General features: G+C 48.3%; 4 protein-coding genes across 10 annotated transcripts; all 4 read left to right on the top strand.

Moving 5' to 3' along the window:
* The first annotated feature begins 138 nt into the window (after positions 1 to 138).
* nfatc2ip (nuclear factor of activated T cells 2 interacting protein) lies at positions 139 to 4,099 on the top strand. 5 transcript variants are annotated; one of them, XM_088317249.1, is made up of 9 exons: positions 139 to 742; positions 1,360 to 1,413; positions 2,039 to 2,282; positions 2,329 to 2,449; positions 2,550 to 2,636; positions 2,805 to 3,012; positions 3,131 to 3,275; positions 3,674 to 3,768; positions 3,837 to 4,099. In XM_088317249.1, exons 2-9 carry the CDS (start codon positions 1,363 to 1,365, stop codon positions 3,996 to 3,998), a joined length of 1,113 nt encoding a protein of 370 aa, XP_088173375.1. In that variant the 5' UTR covers positions 139 to 742; positions 1,360 to 1,362; the 3' UTR covers positions 3,999 to 4,099. The 5 variants fall into 5 exon arrangements, with proteins under 5 accessions (XP_088173375.1, XP_088173378.1, XP_088173376.1 ...); XM_088317252.1 differs by having other exon boundaries at positions 139 to 1,413; positions 2,039 to 2,137; positions 2,222 to 2,282; positions 2,353 to 2,449; XM_088317250.1 differs by having other exon boundaries at positions 139 to 1,413; positions 2,039 to 2,137; positions 2,222 to 2,282.
* A 535-nt stretch (positions 4,100 to 4,634) lies between these two features.
* Positions 4,635 to 8,946, top strand: spns1 (SPNS lysolipid transporter 1, lysophospholipid). The gene is made up of 14 exons (XM_088317376.1): positions 4,635 to 4,856; positions 5,113 to 5,294; positions 5,641 to 5,853; positions 5,912 to 5,977; positions 6,318 to 6,454; positions 6,560 to 6,711; positions 6,787 to 6,853; positions 6,918 to 7,060; positions 7,152 to 7,304; positions 7,525 to 7,714; positions 7,829 to 7,894; positions 7,970 to 8,068; positions 8,223 to 8,391; positions 8,471 to 8,946. Exons 3-14 carry the CDS (start codon positions 5,649 to 5,651, stop codon positions 8,539 to 8,541), a joined length of 1,518 nt encoding a protein of 505 aa, XP_088173502.1. The 5' UTR covers positions 4,635 to 4,856; positions 5,113 to 5,294; positions 5,641 to 5,648; the 3' UTR covers positions 8,542 to 8,946.
* A 356-nt stretch (positions 8,947 to 9,302) lies between these two features.
* Positions 9,303 to 12,423, top strand: LOC148322257 (uncharacterized). Of its 2 annotated transcripts, none has more exons than XM_088317380.1 (14): positions 9,303 to 9,698; positions 10,039 to 10,096; positions 10,163 to 10,286; positions 10,380 to 10,419; positions 10,520 to 10,548; positions 10,672 to 10,714; positions 10,810 to 10,874; positions 10,963 to 10,995; positions 11,455 to 11,491; positions 11,574 to 11,638; positions 11,712 to 11,768; positions 11,843 to 11,884; positions 12,035 to 12,113; positions 12,194 to 12,423. In XM_088317380.1, exons 3-14 carry the CDS (start codon positions 10,169 to 10,171, stop codon positions 12,195 to 12,197), a joined length of 612 nt encoding a protein of 203 aa, XP_088173506.1. In that variant the 5' UTR covers positions 9,303 to 9,698; positions 10,039 to 10,096; positions 10,163 to 10,168; the 3' UTR covers positions 12,198 to 12,423. The 2 variants fall into 2 exon arrangements, with proteins under 2 accessions (XP_088173506.1, XP_088173505.1); XM_088317379.1 differs by having other exon boundaries at positions 12,035 to 12,132.
* A 636-nt stretch (positions 12,424 to 13,059) lies between these two features.
* Positions 13,060 to 15,531, top strand: jmjd8 (jumonji domain containing 8). Of its 2 annotated transcripts, none has more exons than XR_015846671.1 (9): positions 13,060 to 13,351; positions 13,522 to 13,617; positions 13,691 to 13,739; positions 14,142 to 14,238; positions 14,309 to 14,377; positions 14,527 to 14,646; positions 14,739 to 14,817; positions 14,992 to 15,126; positions 15,300 to 15,531. XR_015846671.1 is itself a non-coding variant. In XM_088317377.1 (9 exons), the coding sequence occupies exons 1-9, from the start codon at positions 13,233 to 13,235 to the stop codon at positions 15,378 to 15,380; spliced, it is 834 nt and encodes a 277-aa protein (XP_088173503.1). In that variant the 5' UTR covers positions 13,060 to 13,232; the 3' UTR covers positions 15,381 to 15,531. The 2 variants fall into 2 exon arrangements, 1 of the variants encoding a protein (XP_088173503.1); XM_088317377.1 differs by having other exon boundaries at positions 14,739 to 14,806.
* The last annotated feature ends 32 nt before the right edge of the window (positions 15,532 to 15,563 follow it).

Below are 15,563 nucleotides of genomic sequence, written 5' to 3'. Positions count from 1 at the left end.
AGACGGTGAAGGACGCTGCTGTCTTTTGGCAATATTTTGAAGAAATGCACAAGGCGCTGAGTGCTAAGCCTTGTGTTCGTCCGCCTGTCCTGGTCGCTTCTTTCCAGGGCGCTCCAACAACAACAAGCCTGAGCCCAAGATAGCTTCTTGAAATTCTCCAAGCCAAATCGGTCACTCTCCAAGTGTGCTGCGACTGCCCCCTCTAGTGGCACGCCAGAGAATTACATTAGCATGAAAGTTGTAGCAGTGTGTACAGCCTCTTTCAACCTTTACAAATCCACTAGAGGACCCTTTTTGTGTCGTTTTTATTTATATTTTTACTATTCGTGTGTAGGACATGTTTTACTTTGGTCGTAACTTTTTTTTTAAGTTCAGTTTGTTTGTCTTTTATTTTTTGGTACGGCCCAGTCCATTTGCAGTAAATATTTAAGAGCTGTTTGTTTTTTAAACATTTAAGTACTATTTGTATTTATATATATATGCAATATATGTGAATTGAAACATTAAGTATATATATATTTTTATTCATCTATATTTAATTGCATCCAAATGTGTTTTGGGTTATTGTTGAGCTTTTTGTCCGGACGCCATGACTGTTAATGTCCTGCAGCCATACTTGCCTGCAAGAAGTGGAGCTGTGACGTAGCGGCATTGGCAGCAGTCTTGGCCCGGCTGTCTCTCAAATTAAAATTTCCTTGGTCAAATTCGGACAAATCTGGGTCTGACTCATTATTTTCCAGCGGTAATTCATCCGTCTATTCACTGACAAATTTTGATTATCGAAGAATCTTGGAGACCTTGTTAAAGTCGAGAATGTCCAAATGTCGTTTCGGCCTCTCAACAGTAAATGTTTGATTACTTGAGTCCTACGTGGAAGTAGACCAGACTTCAAAGTTGAATCTCAGATTACTTAATTTGTCCCCAAATAATTTTCAACACTGATTTCAAGAATATAATTTCAAGACTTGTTCAAAAGTGTAATCAAGTCAGTGAATCTTCATCGATTTATGTGTATAGATTTTCTGCACTATCAATTTGAATTATGCCGTTTTCTAATAAAACGATGGAAATTCCAATTTTTCATATCCAATTAATTGCGACATGTCTCCTACAATTTTTACCGTCCATAAAACAATGTTACACAGACAAAGATAGGATCAGGTGCGCGAGCTAAGCACTTTTAAATGTTTGAGTGACTCTAGAGTCTAGACAGACGTATAGATTGTGAAAATGGGAACATGGGTGATACACAATTATGTACAGTAGATGGCGGTATGCACCTGTAAATTGCTTTCAATCCACCAGTAAATGAAAGAAGAAGAAGAGTTGACTTTGTTTTGCTTTGTGGATGTCCGACAGTCAATGAATGCATCAGTGACAAGCTGCTTCACAAGACTCAAGATGGCGGACGCGGTGAGTTTGTTTCTCATCAGCTTGTCGTTTGATTACAACGGCGACAACAACTGAATGAAACTACAAAAGCGTGAACGACAAATAGTTAAGTGTTTAATCTGAGGTGCCCGGTTGGTGAAAATCTTTGAGGTCAAAATGGTGCTAAAAGTCAAAGTAGCTTGTTGCTAGCCTAAGCTAACGTGCCCTCAGCTTCATTTCTGGGCATCAAAAGAATGCACGCACAAATAAACGTTTTTGGCATTTAAGTGACACGCGTCTCACTGGAGTCAATTTGGCCTTGCAACTGATTGTGAGTTTAGAACAGTGCTTCTCAATTATTTTCTCTTATGCCTCCACTAGCAAGGAGAAAACAATTCACGCCCCCACCACCAACTCTCCGCCACGACTATAAAGTATAGCATTTTCGTTGCAAAACAAACCTACATCGTAGAATTAATACTCGCTGCGCATAAAGGGCAAGGAGAGTGCCACTGCTAACTAGGGGAGTGGATGTGGAATTACACTTTATTGTAGTGCTGCTGGAAAAAATGTTCCCCAGGTTCACACGCGCCTCCCCCAGCGCTTCCCCCATTGCGTCACGACCCCTGTCCCGTGAAATGACCTGCGGCATCTCTCTGTCGGCCAGCTCCACAATACCGACGCGGCGGCAGCCAAGCCGGCGCCCAAACGCCGTCGCATCCTGGACTCGGCCGCAATCGTCCCCGTGCCCGTCTACTCCAACAAGGTCAGTTCCAAAATCATCACTTTTCATGTTATTTTTTCAGGCCGGCAGCGCAGTCATGACGCTGAATGTTTGGCTGGCTTCCAGGTGAACAGCAGCCTGCGACTAAAGGCGGAGCTTCCGATTTTGACGCAAAAAGACGGAACAGGTCAGTCAGGGCTGGCTTGTGCTGATGCATTTCAACGCCACTTTAGCTTTTTTTCCCTTCACCCCTACAGATGACAGCGATGTGGATAATCTGTGGTCGGAGATGACGCATCGGAAAGATAAAGCATTCAGAATAACCATCAGCGACTCTGATGACGAACAGGAAGTGTACGTGTTGCACCAGGAGGTAGCGCAGACACACACACACAAGATGACTTTTGCCAAATGTGTGTATGTGTGTGTGTGTGTGTGTGTGTGCGTGTGTCAGAAAGGAAAGTCCCTCGCTGTCTCCGCCTCCTCCACCAGCAGAGATTCCCTTCCAGAAACAGTCGCAACATTCCAAAAAGAAAATCAAGTGAGTGACCTTCTCTGAACACGTTACTTAAAAGCGTGACAGAACGGCTACAACTCTGAAATTAAGTTCATACGTACTGTAGTCAGGGCTGTACCAAACATGGTTGTTGCTTTTTTTTTTTTCTTTCCCCTGACCAACAACCTCACGAACAACTCATGTGTGTGTCAGCGAGGTGGACAGGCGGCTGCGTGCAGTGTGCGCCGTCCTCTCCCCCGTAGGTGTGTCGACGAGGGGGCGGCGGCGGCGTGACCTCCCGCAGCAGGATGACGACGACGATGACGTCGTCATCGTGACGGAGCCCGGGCAGCGGCCATGTGACTTGCAGGTGCTGAAGGTGCGATGTCGCACCGACGTCTACAAGCTGCCCGTGATGGCGGTACGTGCACACGCAAAAAAAGAACAAAAAACTGATATGATCGCTTGATGAACGCACAGATGACGAGAGGACTGGACTTAGTTGCCGGCCTCTTAAATGTCCCCGTGGTGTCCCCCAGAGCACGTCGGTGGGCGAGATGGTGAGCCAGATGGCGGACATCTTGGGCGTGCCCGCCTTCCGCCTGCGACTGCTGAGGGAGGAGGCGGAGCTTGCCGCCGAGGCCAGCGTGGGCGAGTTGGGCCTGGACATCGCCGACATCTTGGGTGAGTCACGAGACGAACGCAAGTACCAAGCCTATCTTCAGATTTGCTCTTTACTGGAACATTGTCACATGCAAAGAAAAAAAAGAAAAGAAATTGTACTTGTAAGTACGGATGGATCTCATCCAGGGGTGCCCACGTTTGGTCCTTGAGAGCTCCTATCCAGCCTGTTTTAGAGGATCAGCTCATCAGCAAGCTTTGCGGAGGCCTCATAATGATCCTGATCATTTGAATTAGGTGTGTTGGAGGAGGGAGACATCTAAAACAGACTTCAAAAATTCCTTTTAATCGAGTAATCCCTCGTTTATCGCCAAGGTTAGGTTCCATATGGTTGAGCGAACGAAAGGTTTCCTCGTCTCAGCCCTCCCTGCGACAGTGACATGTTTGTTGCTTGTGTCTAGAGTGCGTCGTCTTGGCGACAGAGGAGGGCGGCGTCATCACGTTGCGTCTGCAGGGCAAAGACCGAGGATCTACGCGGGACTTCTCGGTGCACAAAGTACGTGGCCGCCGCTTCCCACCGTGCGCGGCCTCGCTCGCCGGGTTAACGGCTGATGGCTATTGCAGGGGGCGGAGCTGGGCGCCATCTTCTCGCAGTACGTGTCGGCGCTGCCCGCCGACGCCAAGCAGAAAGTCAAGTTTCACTTTGATGGCTGCAAGGTGACGAGTGGACAGACGCCGGCGCAGCTTCATATGGAGGACGGAGACATCATCGAGGTGTGGACGTGACACCAAAAGAAAAGCACTGCCACTTTCATTTATTAATGCTGCAAAAAACGAATCACTCTTCATTTGTACTCAATAAAACATTAAAGACTTTTTCTTTTTGGTTTCTTGATGTAGTGTTTTCATCGCGTTTTACCAAAGACTAAAGATGGCACATTTGTTGAGGCATCAATGTTGGATTGTCTACTCTTTAGATTGGGCAATCAAAAATAGCACAAGCACACTCATGGGGACTGACCAATCGTCGCAATTTGTGACGAGAAAGGCAATTAAGAGATTGATTTGCAATACTGACCTGGCTGCAGACAGCAAAATAAAATAAAAAAACCATGACTGATAAAAATACGAACTGTACCAGCGGATTTAGTTGCGTATTTACACAATACATGATTAAGTGTTAGCACATGGGGAATAAAAGGTTAATAACGGGCTAGAACAAGTGCAGTTCACAGATGGATAACCAATGAAGCCAAACTGTGTAAAATGTTCAAAGCAAAGAAAAATATTGTGTTTGTATATACACACAAAAATGTTTTTGTTCGCAACTTAATCGATGACGAAAGGCTCCGAACGTTATCTTGTTTGTGTCACATGGACGAACGTCACCTCATCACCTGATTGGATGCGGACACGTGACGTTTGGTCACGTGAGGTTAGGCCGGAAGTTGTCGCAAGAGTGTCATGGCGGCTGCAAACAAATGCCATTAGTGAGCTTTTCCCCTCGCCACGAACTTTTCTTACCGACTGACAACAACAACAAGAAAGCAAGACAACAATTAAAGAAGGCGACATGCTTGTTCAACGGCTTCGGTGAAATTAAACCGGAAGTGGATGGAATCGTCTGAGTCATTGCAATTGGAGGTAAACAAGAACACGTTCCCCTCCCCACAATGTGCATTTTGTGCTGCACGAGGACGCAGTATCCAAACTTTAGAACATGCACGTACTCGTTCGTTTATATCGGTGACGTCACGCGTATGTGATTTGTTTATTGCTAATTACTTTGCGTTTACAATCACTAAGTTCTCGTGACTGTGATTTAATGACGTGTGTGTGTGATCAATTAATACATATTGAGCTGGGGAGGAAAAAAATGAAAATTCGCCCATGTTGTCAGGTGAGAAATGAGCCGTGTGAGACGAGCGAATGATTGACCGTCAAAGCCGTCCAGTCACGTGCTTCCTGTCCAGGACGAAAAGCGTCCAATCAAACAGCAAACCTTCTCTAAGCCACGCCCACCTCGGATGCAACTCGTGACTTGGCTCTTCAAGACGACACGCCCTCTGGCCACTTGATTAGGTACTCATGCTGGAAGCACATTAGTAGTTTGCAAATCCACTAGTGCACTCTGTCCTCACTCGCCACATACTAGTGCCGCTGTGGGCCTACTAGTATGAGTGTTAAGACTTTGGTATACTAGTAGGACAACTACATGTGACTGGTGACGCTTCGCTAATGAAGCTTAAGGTCCTACTTGTAGGCCAAAGGGGCACGTGGGGAAAAAAGTTACTAGTATGGAAAAGTCATTCGACTAGTGTTCCCTAATTGTGAGGATGGGCCTACTAGTTCATGACCTAAAGCTGGATATCGTTAATGTGGATTCACGGCTTTAGCTAGTTGCATGAGCTGTCTTTTGTTGCCCCAGCGGCCGCCATGTCCGCGTCTACACCCGCGACCGACGCAGTGCCGTTTGTGTCGGACGACAGCGAGGTGGCGTCGGCGGAAGAAGAGGAGTGTCGGGACGCAGCGCAGGGGGAGGAGCATCGCAGTGGCGTGGCGCCCGTGCGCGCCGTGCTCACTGTCTTGATCCTGTGCTACGTCAACCTGCTCAACTACATGGACAGGTTCACCATCGCAGGTACGCGCACATGCAAGCACGTACACGGCGCACGCTGATGATGTCATATGTCCGGTAGGTGTGCTTCCCGACATCGAGCGTTATTTCGGGATCGATGACAGCAAATCGGGTCTGCTCCAGACGGGTGAGAATACGCCGTGCGTGTCAAAGCGCCTTCAGTACTCAACTAAACGTGGATGGCACCGCCATGTTGGATGTGGCAGGGTGGGCTCAAAATAGAAAAAAATGAGATAAAGATAAAGATGTCCTTTATTAGTCCCACAATGGGGAAATTTGAGGTGTTACAGCAGCAAAGATATAGATCACACAGAAACACACAGAGATGACATCTCACATTCATGTCCTGCATGGAGAGCAAGGTCGCAACTCATCTCGTCGCTCCGCTTTGCACATCCAATATGGCCGTCAACGTACGATTGAGTGCTGGCCCAGTGACATCACTTCCTGCCGTGTCTGTCCTCTAGCCTTCATCTGCAGTTACATGTTCCTGGCGCCGCTGTTTGGTTACCTGGGCGACCGCTACAACCGCAAGTTGATCATGAGCATCGGCATCACTTTCTGGTCCCTCGTCACGCTCGCCAGCTCCTACACGCCAAAGCAGGTCAGAGGCAACTTTCCGCAAACGTTCTCAACTTCCTGCGTCCACGCTTATCATGCTATTTGTCAACTCATCACGTTGGACTTTCGCAACTTCATGTGTGCGCAGCACTTCTGGGCATTGCTGCTGACGCGGGGCCTGGTGGGCGTGGGCGAGGCCAGTTACTCCACCATCGCGCCCACCATCATCGCCGACCTCTACGTCAAGGAGCGCCGCACCAACATGCTCTCTCTCTTCTACTTCGCCATCCCCGTCGGCAGGTAGCCGCGCCGCGCCGCCGCCGCCGCCCTCGCGAGCATCTCCATGTCGACATCGTCTCCTTCCTTTCTCCACAGCGGTCTGGGATACATTGTGGGCTCCCAAGTTACCAACGTGGCCAAGGACTGGCACTGGGCGCTGAGGGTGCGTCCGTGTGTGTGCGCGTTTGCGTGCGTGCGATTGTCTGAGCGTGTTGGCTGTGTTGCAGGTGACGCCGGCGTTGGGTCTGGTGGCCGTGTTGCTTCTGGTCCTGGTGGTGCAGGAGCCCAAACGCGGCGCCATCGAAGCTCGGCCCGAACATCAGCTTCACCATAGCAGCTGGATCGACGATCTGCGAGCACTGAGCAGGAAGTAGGCGGGTCCGCCGGCTGGCCCGGGCATCCCGCGTTTGACAAATCTTAACCAGAGACGCTCTCTCTCCCCCTTTCTGTGTCTGGGGCAGCCCGAGCTTCGTGCTGTCCACGTTGGGCTTCACGGCGGTGGCCTTCGTCACGGGTTCGCTGGCGCTGTGGGCGCCCACCTTCCTGTTCAGGGCGGCCATGTTTGCGGGCGAGCGAGCCCCATGCGTGGAGGCTCATTGCTCGTCCTCGGACAGGTGAGCCGTCTCCCCGTGGGAGGTCGGGGGCGTCGGTCACGTGACTTGACCCCGGCCAGACTTAAGGAGACAAATTTTAGCAATTACTCAGCTAAAACGTACGGCTTGAATTTGACTTGAACAACAAGATTTGCCCGTTGTCAAATATAATCGATTAATAGCAGTAAAGACACCTGTAGAAAAAAATAAAATAATGTTTTTTTTTTTTGGGTCGTCCTAGTCTGATTTTCGGCACCATCACTTGCGTGACGGGTGTGCTGGGCGTGGCCAGTGGCGTCCAGGCCAGCCGTCTTCTCCAAAGCCGAACGCCGCGCGCCGACCCGCTGGTGTGCGCCGCCGGCCTGCTGCTGTCCGCGCCCTTCCTCTACCTCGCCGTCGTCTGCGCCCAGGCCAGCACCGTCGCCACATACGTGAGTCGAGCGCCAACACTTGTCAGTCATCCGCGAGTTATCTGCCGGCCAGAATCGAGTTGCATCCTCGTGATGTGCTGATCGTTGTTTTTGAGGATGTCTTGTTGTGCGCAGGTGTTTATTTTCCTGGGCGAGACGTTCCTGTCCATGAACTGGGCCATCGTGGCGGACATTCTGCTGGTCAGCAACGTAGCGCGACGCACATTCCGTTTTTTACCTCCTCTTTCTACTCACATGTTTTTTTTCCTTTGTCAGTACGTGGTGGTTCCTACGCGTCGCTCTACCGCCGAGGCGCTGCAGATCGTCATCTCGCACCTGCTGGGAGACGCCGGAAGTCCTTATCTCATCGGAGTGGTACGGCTGCTCTCAATCTTGTTGCACGCTGTTACCGTCCAAGAATGCAAACTTCGTTCGCGTTAAATTCAAACCGCAACTAACCAATATTTCCATTCAACTAGTGACAGTATTTATTTTCAATTATAAATTGATGCGTCGCGTCGTATTTTAGGTGTCGGACTCGTTGAGGAAGCAGGATTCGTTCCTGTGGCAGTTTCGCTCGCTTCAACTTTCTCTGCTGATCTGCGCCTTCGTGGCCGTCGGGGGCGGAGCTTTTTTCCTGGCCACCGCCCTCTTCATCGAGCGAGATCGACACCTGGCCGAGACCGCGACATCCTCAGGTGACCTAGCATGCCCGCGAACGCGCGACATCACATGCGACGTGGCGCGACATGACGTGATGACTTGGCGTGTCCACAGATGACGAGCCCATCGTGGTGCCCAAAAGCGGACGCTCCACTCTGGTTCCCGTGTCCAGCGTTCTGATTTGATGGCTTCCCATTTGATCTTCGTCACCCTCCTTTTCTCAGTGGGAGCAAGCGATGGATATTTTTAATCAATTTTTTTTTTTTTTTTTTTACTTGAGACTGGCACTTGCTGGGTGCAAGAACAATTCAGCACCAAACTCCAATGACAACCCCCACCCCCATAAAAAAAATCTTTTTATCAAATTTATTTTATTTTTTTTAGACAAGACCACTTTTAGTATACTCATCTGGTTGTGCGTTTTTTTTAGGGTATTTTTTTACCTCTTAACTTGCTGTGTGTCAGCTTTTTTTCTCGGGTCTTGAACTTTTTCCTCTTGTCGTACGCCGTTTGCGTTTGTCGTCATCCCGCGAGCGGCCTTTTTGCTGGCTCTCTTTTTAGATCAACTCAATAAACTTAAGTTAATTTGCTTACTTCTTCACTTGTCACTTGTTTGGAATGGGACTGCGTCCGGTTGTCATCTGTTAGGTCCTGTTTAGTTGTCTACCAGTCATGTAGTGCAATTGTACTAGTCATCAAGTTATTTGCAATCCATCATGTCATCTTCTCGTGGTCTATTAGTTACATACTAGTCAACTACTGGTCAGCTGCTAGTCATGGTTGAGTTGTATACTAGTCGACCGTTTTCCTAGTTTGCTATTTATGGACCAGTCATCTCCTAATTTCATTTCTGGACTAGTTTTTGTCGTATCATGTAGTCGTCGACCGGTCTCAGACAAATCCAGGTGGTTTAGTCTGGCTTTTGTTGGTTGTAGCGACGCCCCCCCCCTCCATCACCTCGATGTGGTTTTCCTGTTTGTCGGCGCGAAGCTCCTACTCCCGCGAACGCGGCGGTGGAGACTAATTCGAGAGCATGTGGCCTTGAAGGCGACAGCCGACTGGCTGAGAGCAGCAGGAAGTGGGCGGGAGGAAATCGTCACCAGATGAGACCGCCACCGCCACGCCATCAGCGAGGAACCCTAAAACGGACCACCGGCCGAGATCTGCTCGCCCAGGTGACGACGCGGCGTCGTTTTTCCCAGCGTGCACCTGGCTGACAGGAAGTCCTCCGGTCGGTCCTCGGTCCGCCTCCATCCTGCCATCGCCACTTCCTCCGGTACACCTCGCTCGACCTTCAAGATGGCCGCCTGACACGCTTTGAAAAGACGCATCTGCGAAAAAGGTTTCACCTTCTCCATCTTGGGCATTTTTTGTAATTATTTGACTCATCTCCTTCCTGATTTTCTTCTTTTACTTTGTCTTTTCTTTTTTCTACTAGGTTTTTATCTTCTTTTCGTCGTCGTCGTCATCAACTTTATCATCTTTTAAGTCTGTCTTTGTCTTTCCATTTTCTTCATCTTCTCTTGTCTCTACATCCTTTTCTTCTCCGTCAACTTCCTGGATTTTGTCTTCTCCGTTATTTCTTTGTCTTGGCCTTCGTTCTCTCGTTTTTTATCGGCACCTTCTCCTCCATTTGCTTGGTCTTCATCATCTTCCTCATGTTTTCTTCTTCCCTCACAAAGTGAGCGGCGGCGCTGTGACTTCCTGTGTGGCGCGCCCGCCACGTTGCCTCCCTTCGACGTGAGTTGCCGGTGGTCCGTTTTCGCTAACTCCACTTTATGACCGTCCTTGCGGCCATGTCCTCAGGTCGCCATGGACGCCAACACGGAAGCGTCTGTGCTCGTGCCCGCGTTGGCGTCGGCCGCCTTGTTGGCGTGCGGCGTGGTCCTGGCGTTGATGTGTCTCCACTGCAGGGACGACGGACCGCCCGGTACGTGTGATCATGATGTCACTCCCTGTCACTTCCTGTCATCTGTGCATTCCACGCAACTGTTTTTCTTTTCCTTCTGTTTCTTGTCATCAGTTTCCATCCGGGAGGCGAGCGGCACCGGCGAGTACATCCTGTGAGTTTTACAATTTGATGCGGCGGATCTCAACGCGACCCATCACTTTGGAGTCACGCTCGATTTTTTTTTTTTTTTTTTTTTTGTCTCTCATCTGCAGGCCGACTCAATTCAGACCGGGCCATCCATGTAAGTCATTTAATTCCAACGCTTGTTCCTGACGGTGGGAGAAGCACATGCTTGTGGCTAAAGCAAAACGGGACTAGCTAACAAAGTCAACATTTATCATCACAAACGTTTACCGATTTGCAGATCAGCCGATGACTTGCCCGACCTCTGGCTTGCTGTCGCCTTTGTGAGTTGGCCACGCCGTCGGAACCGTCACGTCTTTGACAGCCTTCTTTTGCATCTTTGATGAGCTTCTTTTTACGTCTCCGATGTTGTTCGCAGCGTTCTTGCTTCGGATCGTGGAAGTCCGCGCAGTAGAACATCTGACAGAGAGCTCACAGAAAGCGGTGAGTTAAAAAGATGGAAAAGATTTCACCTTTTACCAGGACATTTTTTTTTTTTGTTTGTTTGGTTCCGGTCTTCTTCCTTCTGCAGAAAGTAACCACAGCTACCAGAACTCCCACGATGGTCAGTCAACTTCACATACCTACTCACGCTTCTTCTTCAGGTTCTTCTTTTGATTTCTGATCTCCTGTTTCAGTTTTTTTTCTACTTGCTGGTGTGAATTCTGCTTCTGGTTATGTCACGTCGGTTGAAGTTTTTTTTGTTTTTTTACAACAGAGATTCACTGTGCGTAGGGCCCGATCTGTTTTTGGTGCGTCTTTGTCTGTTTCTTCTTCCGGTTGTGCTTCTACACTTGCTTCTGTTTTTTCTGCTTTTTTTTCTACTTTTCTCATTTTATTTTGGGTGCATCTTTGGCTTCTTCCTGGTTGTGGCACTTCAAGTTTTTCTTGTGTTTCTGGTTATGTCTCCGGTCTGAGCAAGTAAACAAAGGGTATGAGCACTTGGAATTGGGTGAGAGGAAATAGAAGAAGAATTATCTCAAGTAGAACATTTTTTGTTCAACATTGTCATTTGTCTGCACAGAACAGGACCTCCCAGAATCCCATACTGGGGAATACGTGTAAGTACTTCCTGGTTCGAGGCATCGCAGTGCTCGCCTTCTCTTGCTTGATCTCGTTGTTTTTTTGTCATCGTTCTTGCAGAATCGTGTTGCCAGAAGACCGGACTCCGGAGACCAATCGTAGCGGTGCGTCCACGCCGAGCTCAGGTAGCGTCCGACGCACTCGCCGGCTTTTCTCATTTGTGGTCATTCGAAAATGGGCGCCACATCTTCGTTGCAGATGAACCACACGACTACGAGAACGTCCTAAATGAGCGCACGCAAAAGTCTCCAACAGGTGGCGCCATGACTGTCTTATGACCTGTCTTGCTATTTGCCCGTCTTACTGACCGTTTAAGTGTCCCTCCTCAGACGACAGAGACTACCTGAAAGTGATTGCGCTTCCGCAAGAGGGTGAGTTGAATTTGTCATGCTGATGGCCAGCAGGAAGTGGCTGCTCGTCAGGATTGTGTCACTTCCTGGAGGAGGGGCCACGTCTTTGCTTCCTACCTGTTTGCGCAACATCTGCTGATTGATTGACACTTATTTCCTTTGTGATGCCAGGAGAGACGCCAATGTCGTCGTCCCAAAGCGACGACGACGATGACAGCGACGATGACAGCAGCGATGACGACCAGGGGAAGTACGTCAATCAAGCCAGCGTAAGTGCAGAAAAACTCCAGAACACGCGACAAGCATCAGCTGAGCGACTTTGCCCCACAGGTGATGTCATCCATCCCACTGAATGACGGAACGGGAAGAGTACTGGAGGCGCCTGATGAAAGGGGCGGAGTTTGACTGATGACGATGTCATCCTTGATGCTCAAATGGATAAATTCACTGCTGTTTATTTGGTTTTCTCCTTTTTTGTAACTTTTGATGTTGAACTGACAACTCCTGAGAATGTTTTATTTCACACTATTTGTTTTTTTTTTTGATTAAATGATAGTTAACAAAAAGCAATGTCTCTGTTTCCTTGGGATTACAAAATAACAGGATTAGAAAAAAAGTGCCTTACTACACACGGTGATTTCTTTCAAAAACAAAAAAGCATCTTACTATACATGGTAATTTCTTTTAAAAAAAAAGCGCAGTACTATACATGGTAATTTCTTTAAAAAAAACACCTTACTAAACATGGTCATTTCTCTAAAAAAAAAAAAAACGTCTGACTTAACTGGCTGCAGGATAACGGAAACTGCATTTTTAATGATTTTTTTTTAATCAGCTGCAGAGGTGGAAAGTTGAGCTTTCTTTAGCTTTTTATTTTGAAATGGCACATAAGGTTTTAATGAAAGTAGTTTGGTTGAATACCTGGGGTGACCCAGTGTTCCCCAGCACTGGCTTGGTTGTGCGATAACAAAAAATGAATTTGTAATGATTTTTTTTTAATTAGTTGCATTGTCCGTCATTGATTCTCAGTTATTAATTTCTCTTTCTCTCGATTCTCTTCAATTCTGAGACAGTTTGCATTCCCCTTGGGTGAACTCGCGGTTATTTCAAAACATTTTAAATCCAACCTACTGACGTGCACGCGTTCGTTGGTTTCGCTTTTATTTTGAAACCGGCCAACTGCGCTCGCTGTCGGCGCATTACCGTAATGCACCGTGATGCGCGCAGTAGAAATAACAGTGGCGGCTCGCTTGACTTTGTCTTTGCGTGTTGAGGCGAGCCTGACCGCATTTCCGCTCGCGCTCCGGAATTCGTCGTCATCCGACTGCATGCCATTTGATTCTTTTGTGTCATCTCGGTCATTTGGTGAATGGAACTTGGGCGACTTTTACGCCATACTTCCTTGCGCTTGGCTCTGCTCGTCTATTTTGTCCTGCGAGAGGCGCAAACGCTCACCGAACACCAGCAAGACGGCGGCGACGGCGGCTGGTCAGTTCTCAATTGTACGCTTCGGCTCGAGGACGCTTTGAGTGTCACGAGCAGACGTATAAGACCGTTTACTGGAGTACACTTGATAGTCCAGTTCTTGTTTCGATTTTTTCCTGATGATGTTGATGATCAGGAATGGCGACGCAAAGATGAAGTGCGCATGTGTTCAGGTGGTGCGGATCCCACTTGAGCGTGGAGGATGAAGGTCCGTGTAACATTGAAATATTGGACGGCTCGTCGCTGTCATTGCGTCACTTCCTGGCCAGGTGAGACCCCGTGCGCGCGCGCGTGCATGTTGAGCTGAGCAGCGAGCGTGACGCTGTAATGTTGTTTCCCTAGTTACGCGTACAGCAAGCCGGTGATCATCACGGGACAGACAAACAACGCCGTACGTTGAGCTTTAGCTTGATATTTTTTGTGTTTGTGTTACACTTGTTCACGTAATTATTGAGAGATGCAAATATTTATTGAAGAATCAATAACTATTATTAGTTTTGATAATCGGTTAATTGTTTATAAATCTTTTTTATTTATTTTTTTAGCACATTTAAAATTGTCCAGGTGCATCGAATTTCGCTTGCTCACCAGTCAATATTGTCCAATTTTTGTTGTCCATGAAAAAAAATCAGAAAAACCTTGTGTTGCATCTTCATATTTACTGAGTGTGTTTATTTTCGTTTCGTTTGTTTAGTTTGGATGTGTTTGTTTGTCATATTTGTGTTTGTTTGGGCTTGTCGTTGAACGTTTATGTTTCTTTTCCGTAAGACTCATGTCATTGTTGTTTTTGCAGAAATTCCGCTCTTTGTGCTCCAAGTGGAATTTACTGGCCACGTACGGCGATCGGCAAGTGCGTCTGAGTACGGCCAACACGTATTGGTACACCAAAGGTCAGCCGCCGTCGCCGTCGTTTTTCAAATAGTGCTTTGCAGGCCGCCGCGTGACGTTGTGGTCCCGCAGTGGACGTGTCCTTCAGGGACTACGAGGACAACCTCCTCAGGCCGCAGTCGCCCGATGTCCTGGGCAGCGGTGAGCCGGGGGTGGGCGGGGCTACTGGGAAACGCATGATGGCGGCAAATTATATCGTCTTGGCGATAATGCACGTTTTCACAATATTGTGCAGCCAAAAAAAAAACAAAGACCCGATCAAAACCTGGCTGTGTTTATTTGTGTGGCAGAAACATTGTACATGTTCGGTGACAACAACCTGAGCGAGTGGCGGAGGCTTCTGGACGTTTACAAGCCGCCCACATTCTTGCTGCCCGCCACACGCCGAGCATTCAGCTTCGGCGTCGCCGGTTCGTCGAAGCGACTTTCACTCTTCCGCTAAAAGCAAGGAGTGTGAAAAAGTCCTGAATTGCCTTTGTCCTTGTCCGCCGTTATTGTTCAGGTCCCGGAACCGGCGTCCCCTTCCACTGGCACGGGCCGGGATACTCGGAGGTCATCTATGGGAGGAAGGTGGGTCAGAGGTCAGTGGGCGGGGGCAGACACGCTTGTTGTCGCTTGGGATCTGCCTGCCTGCTGTCATTTGAGAGGATGAGGATGAAATCATTGAAATTTGTTTTCGGCGCTTTGAAACCCAAACCCAAGTTTGAAACCCGACTTGCGAACCCTCTACTTTTTTGTTGTTTTCGCTCAACCAGCGCTGGTTCCTGTACCCGCCAGACGAGAAGCCGCACTTCCACCCCAACGTGAGCACCCTCTCGTGGCTGAGGGACATCTACCCGCGCCTGCCCCTGCACAAAGCCCCGCTGCAGTGCACCATCCGACCTGGACAGGTAAAAGAAGAAAAAGTTGGAATTCTATTATTAGGAGGAAATTCATTTATTCTATCCCAAACGCAGACTACATTCTTGAAATTTTATTTTCTCAAATTTTTTTTTTTTGGGGGAGGGGGGGCTGTGTGCTAGCTTTTGGCATGTTGTCATGGTAACGCGAACTGTGTTCTCAGGTCCTTTATTTCCCCGACCGCTGGTGGCACGCCACACTCAACCTAGACGCCAGCGTCTTCATCTCCACCTTCCTGGGATGAATCTGAAGCAACAGCACACACACACATACGCACACACACACACCCCCACACGCAAGCTTCTCAAAACCAAACAATGACCTTCTCTTGATCTCATTTGATATTTATCTTTTGTCACCCTGTTGCACAATTCAACAATAAAAATGGATTTTCATGTGTTGCCTTTGTTTAAAAAATGTGAGCTGA

Source organism: Idiotropiscis lumnitzeri, chromosome 15, assembly GCF_059441095.1.
Source record: "Idiotropiscis lumnitzeri isolate Australia: NSW breed Sydney's pygmy pipehorse chromosome 15, RoL_Ilum_1.0, whole genome shotgun sequence".
Lineage (NCBI taxonomy): Eukaryota > Metazoa > Chordata > Actinopteri > Syngnathiformes > Syngnathidae > Idiotropiscis > Idiotropiscis lumnitzeri.
Note: the sequence above shows the minus strand (reverse complement) of the source record. Positions and strands in the feature narration are given on the sequence as shown.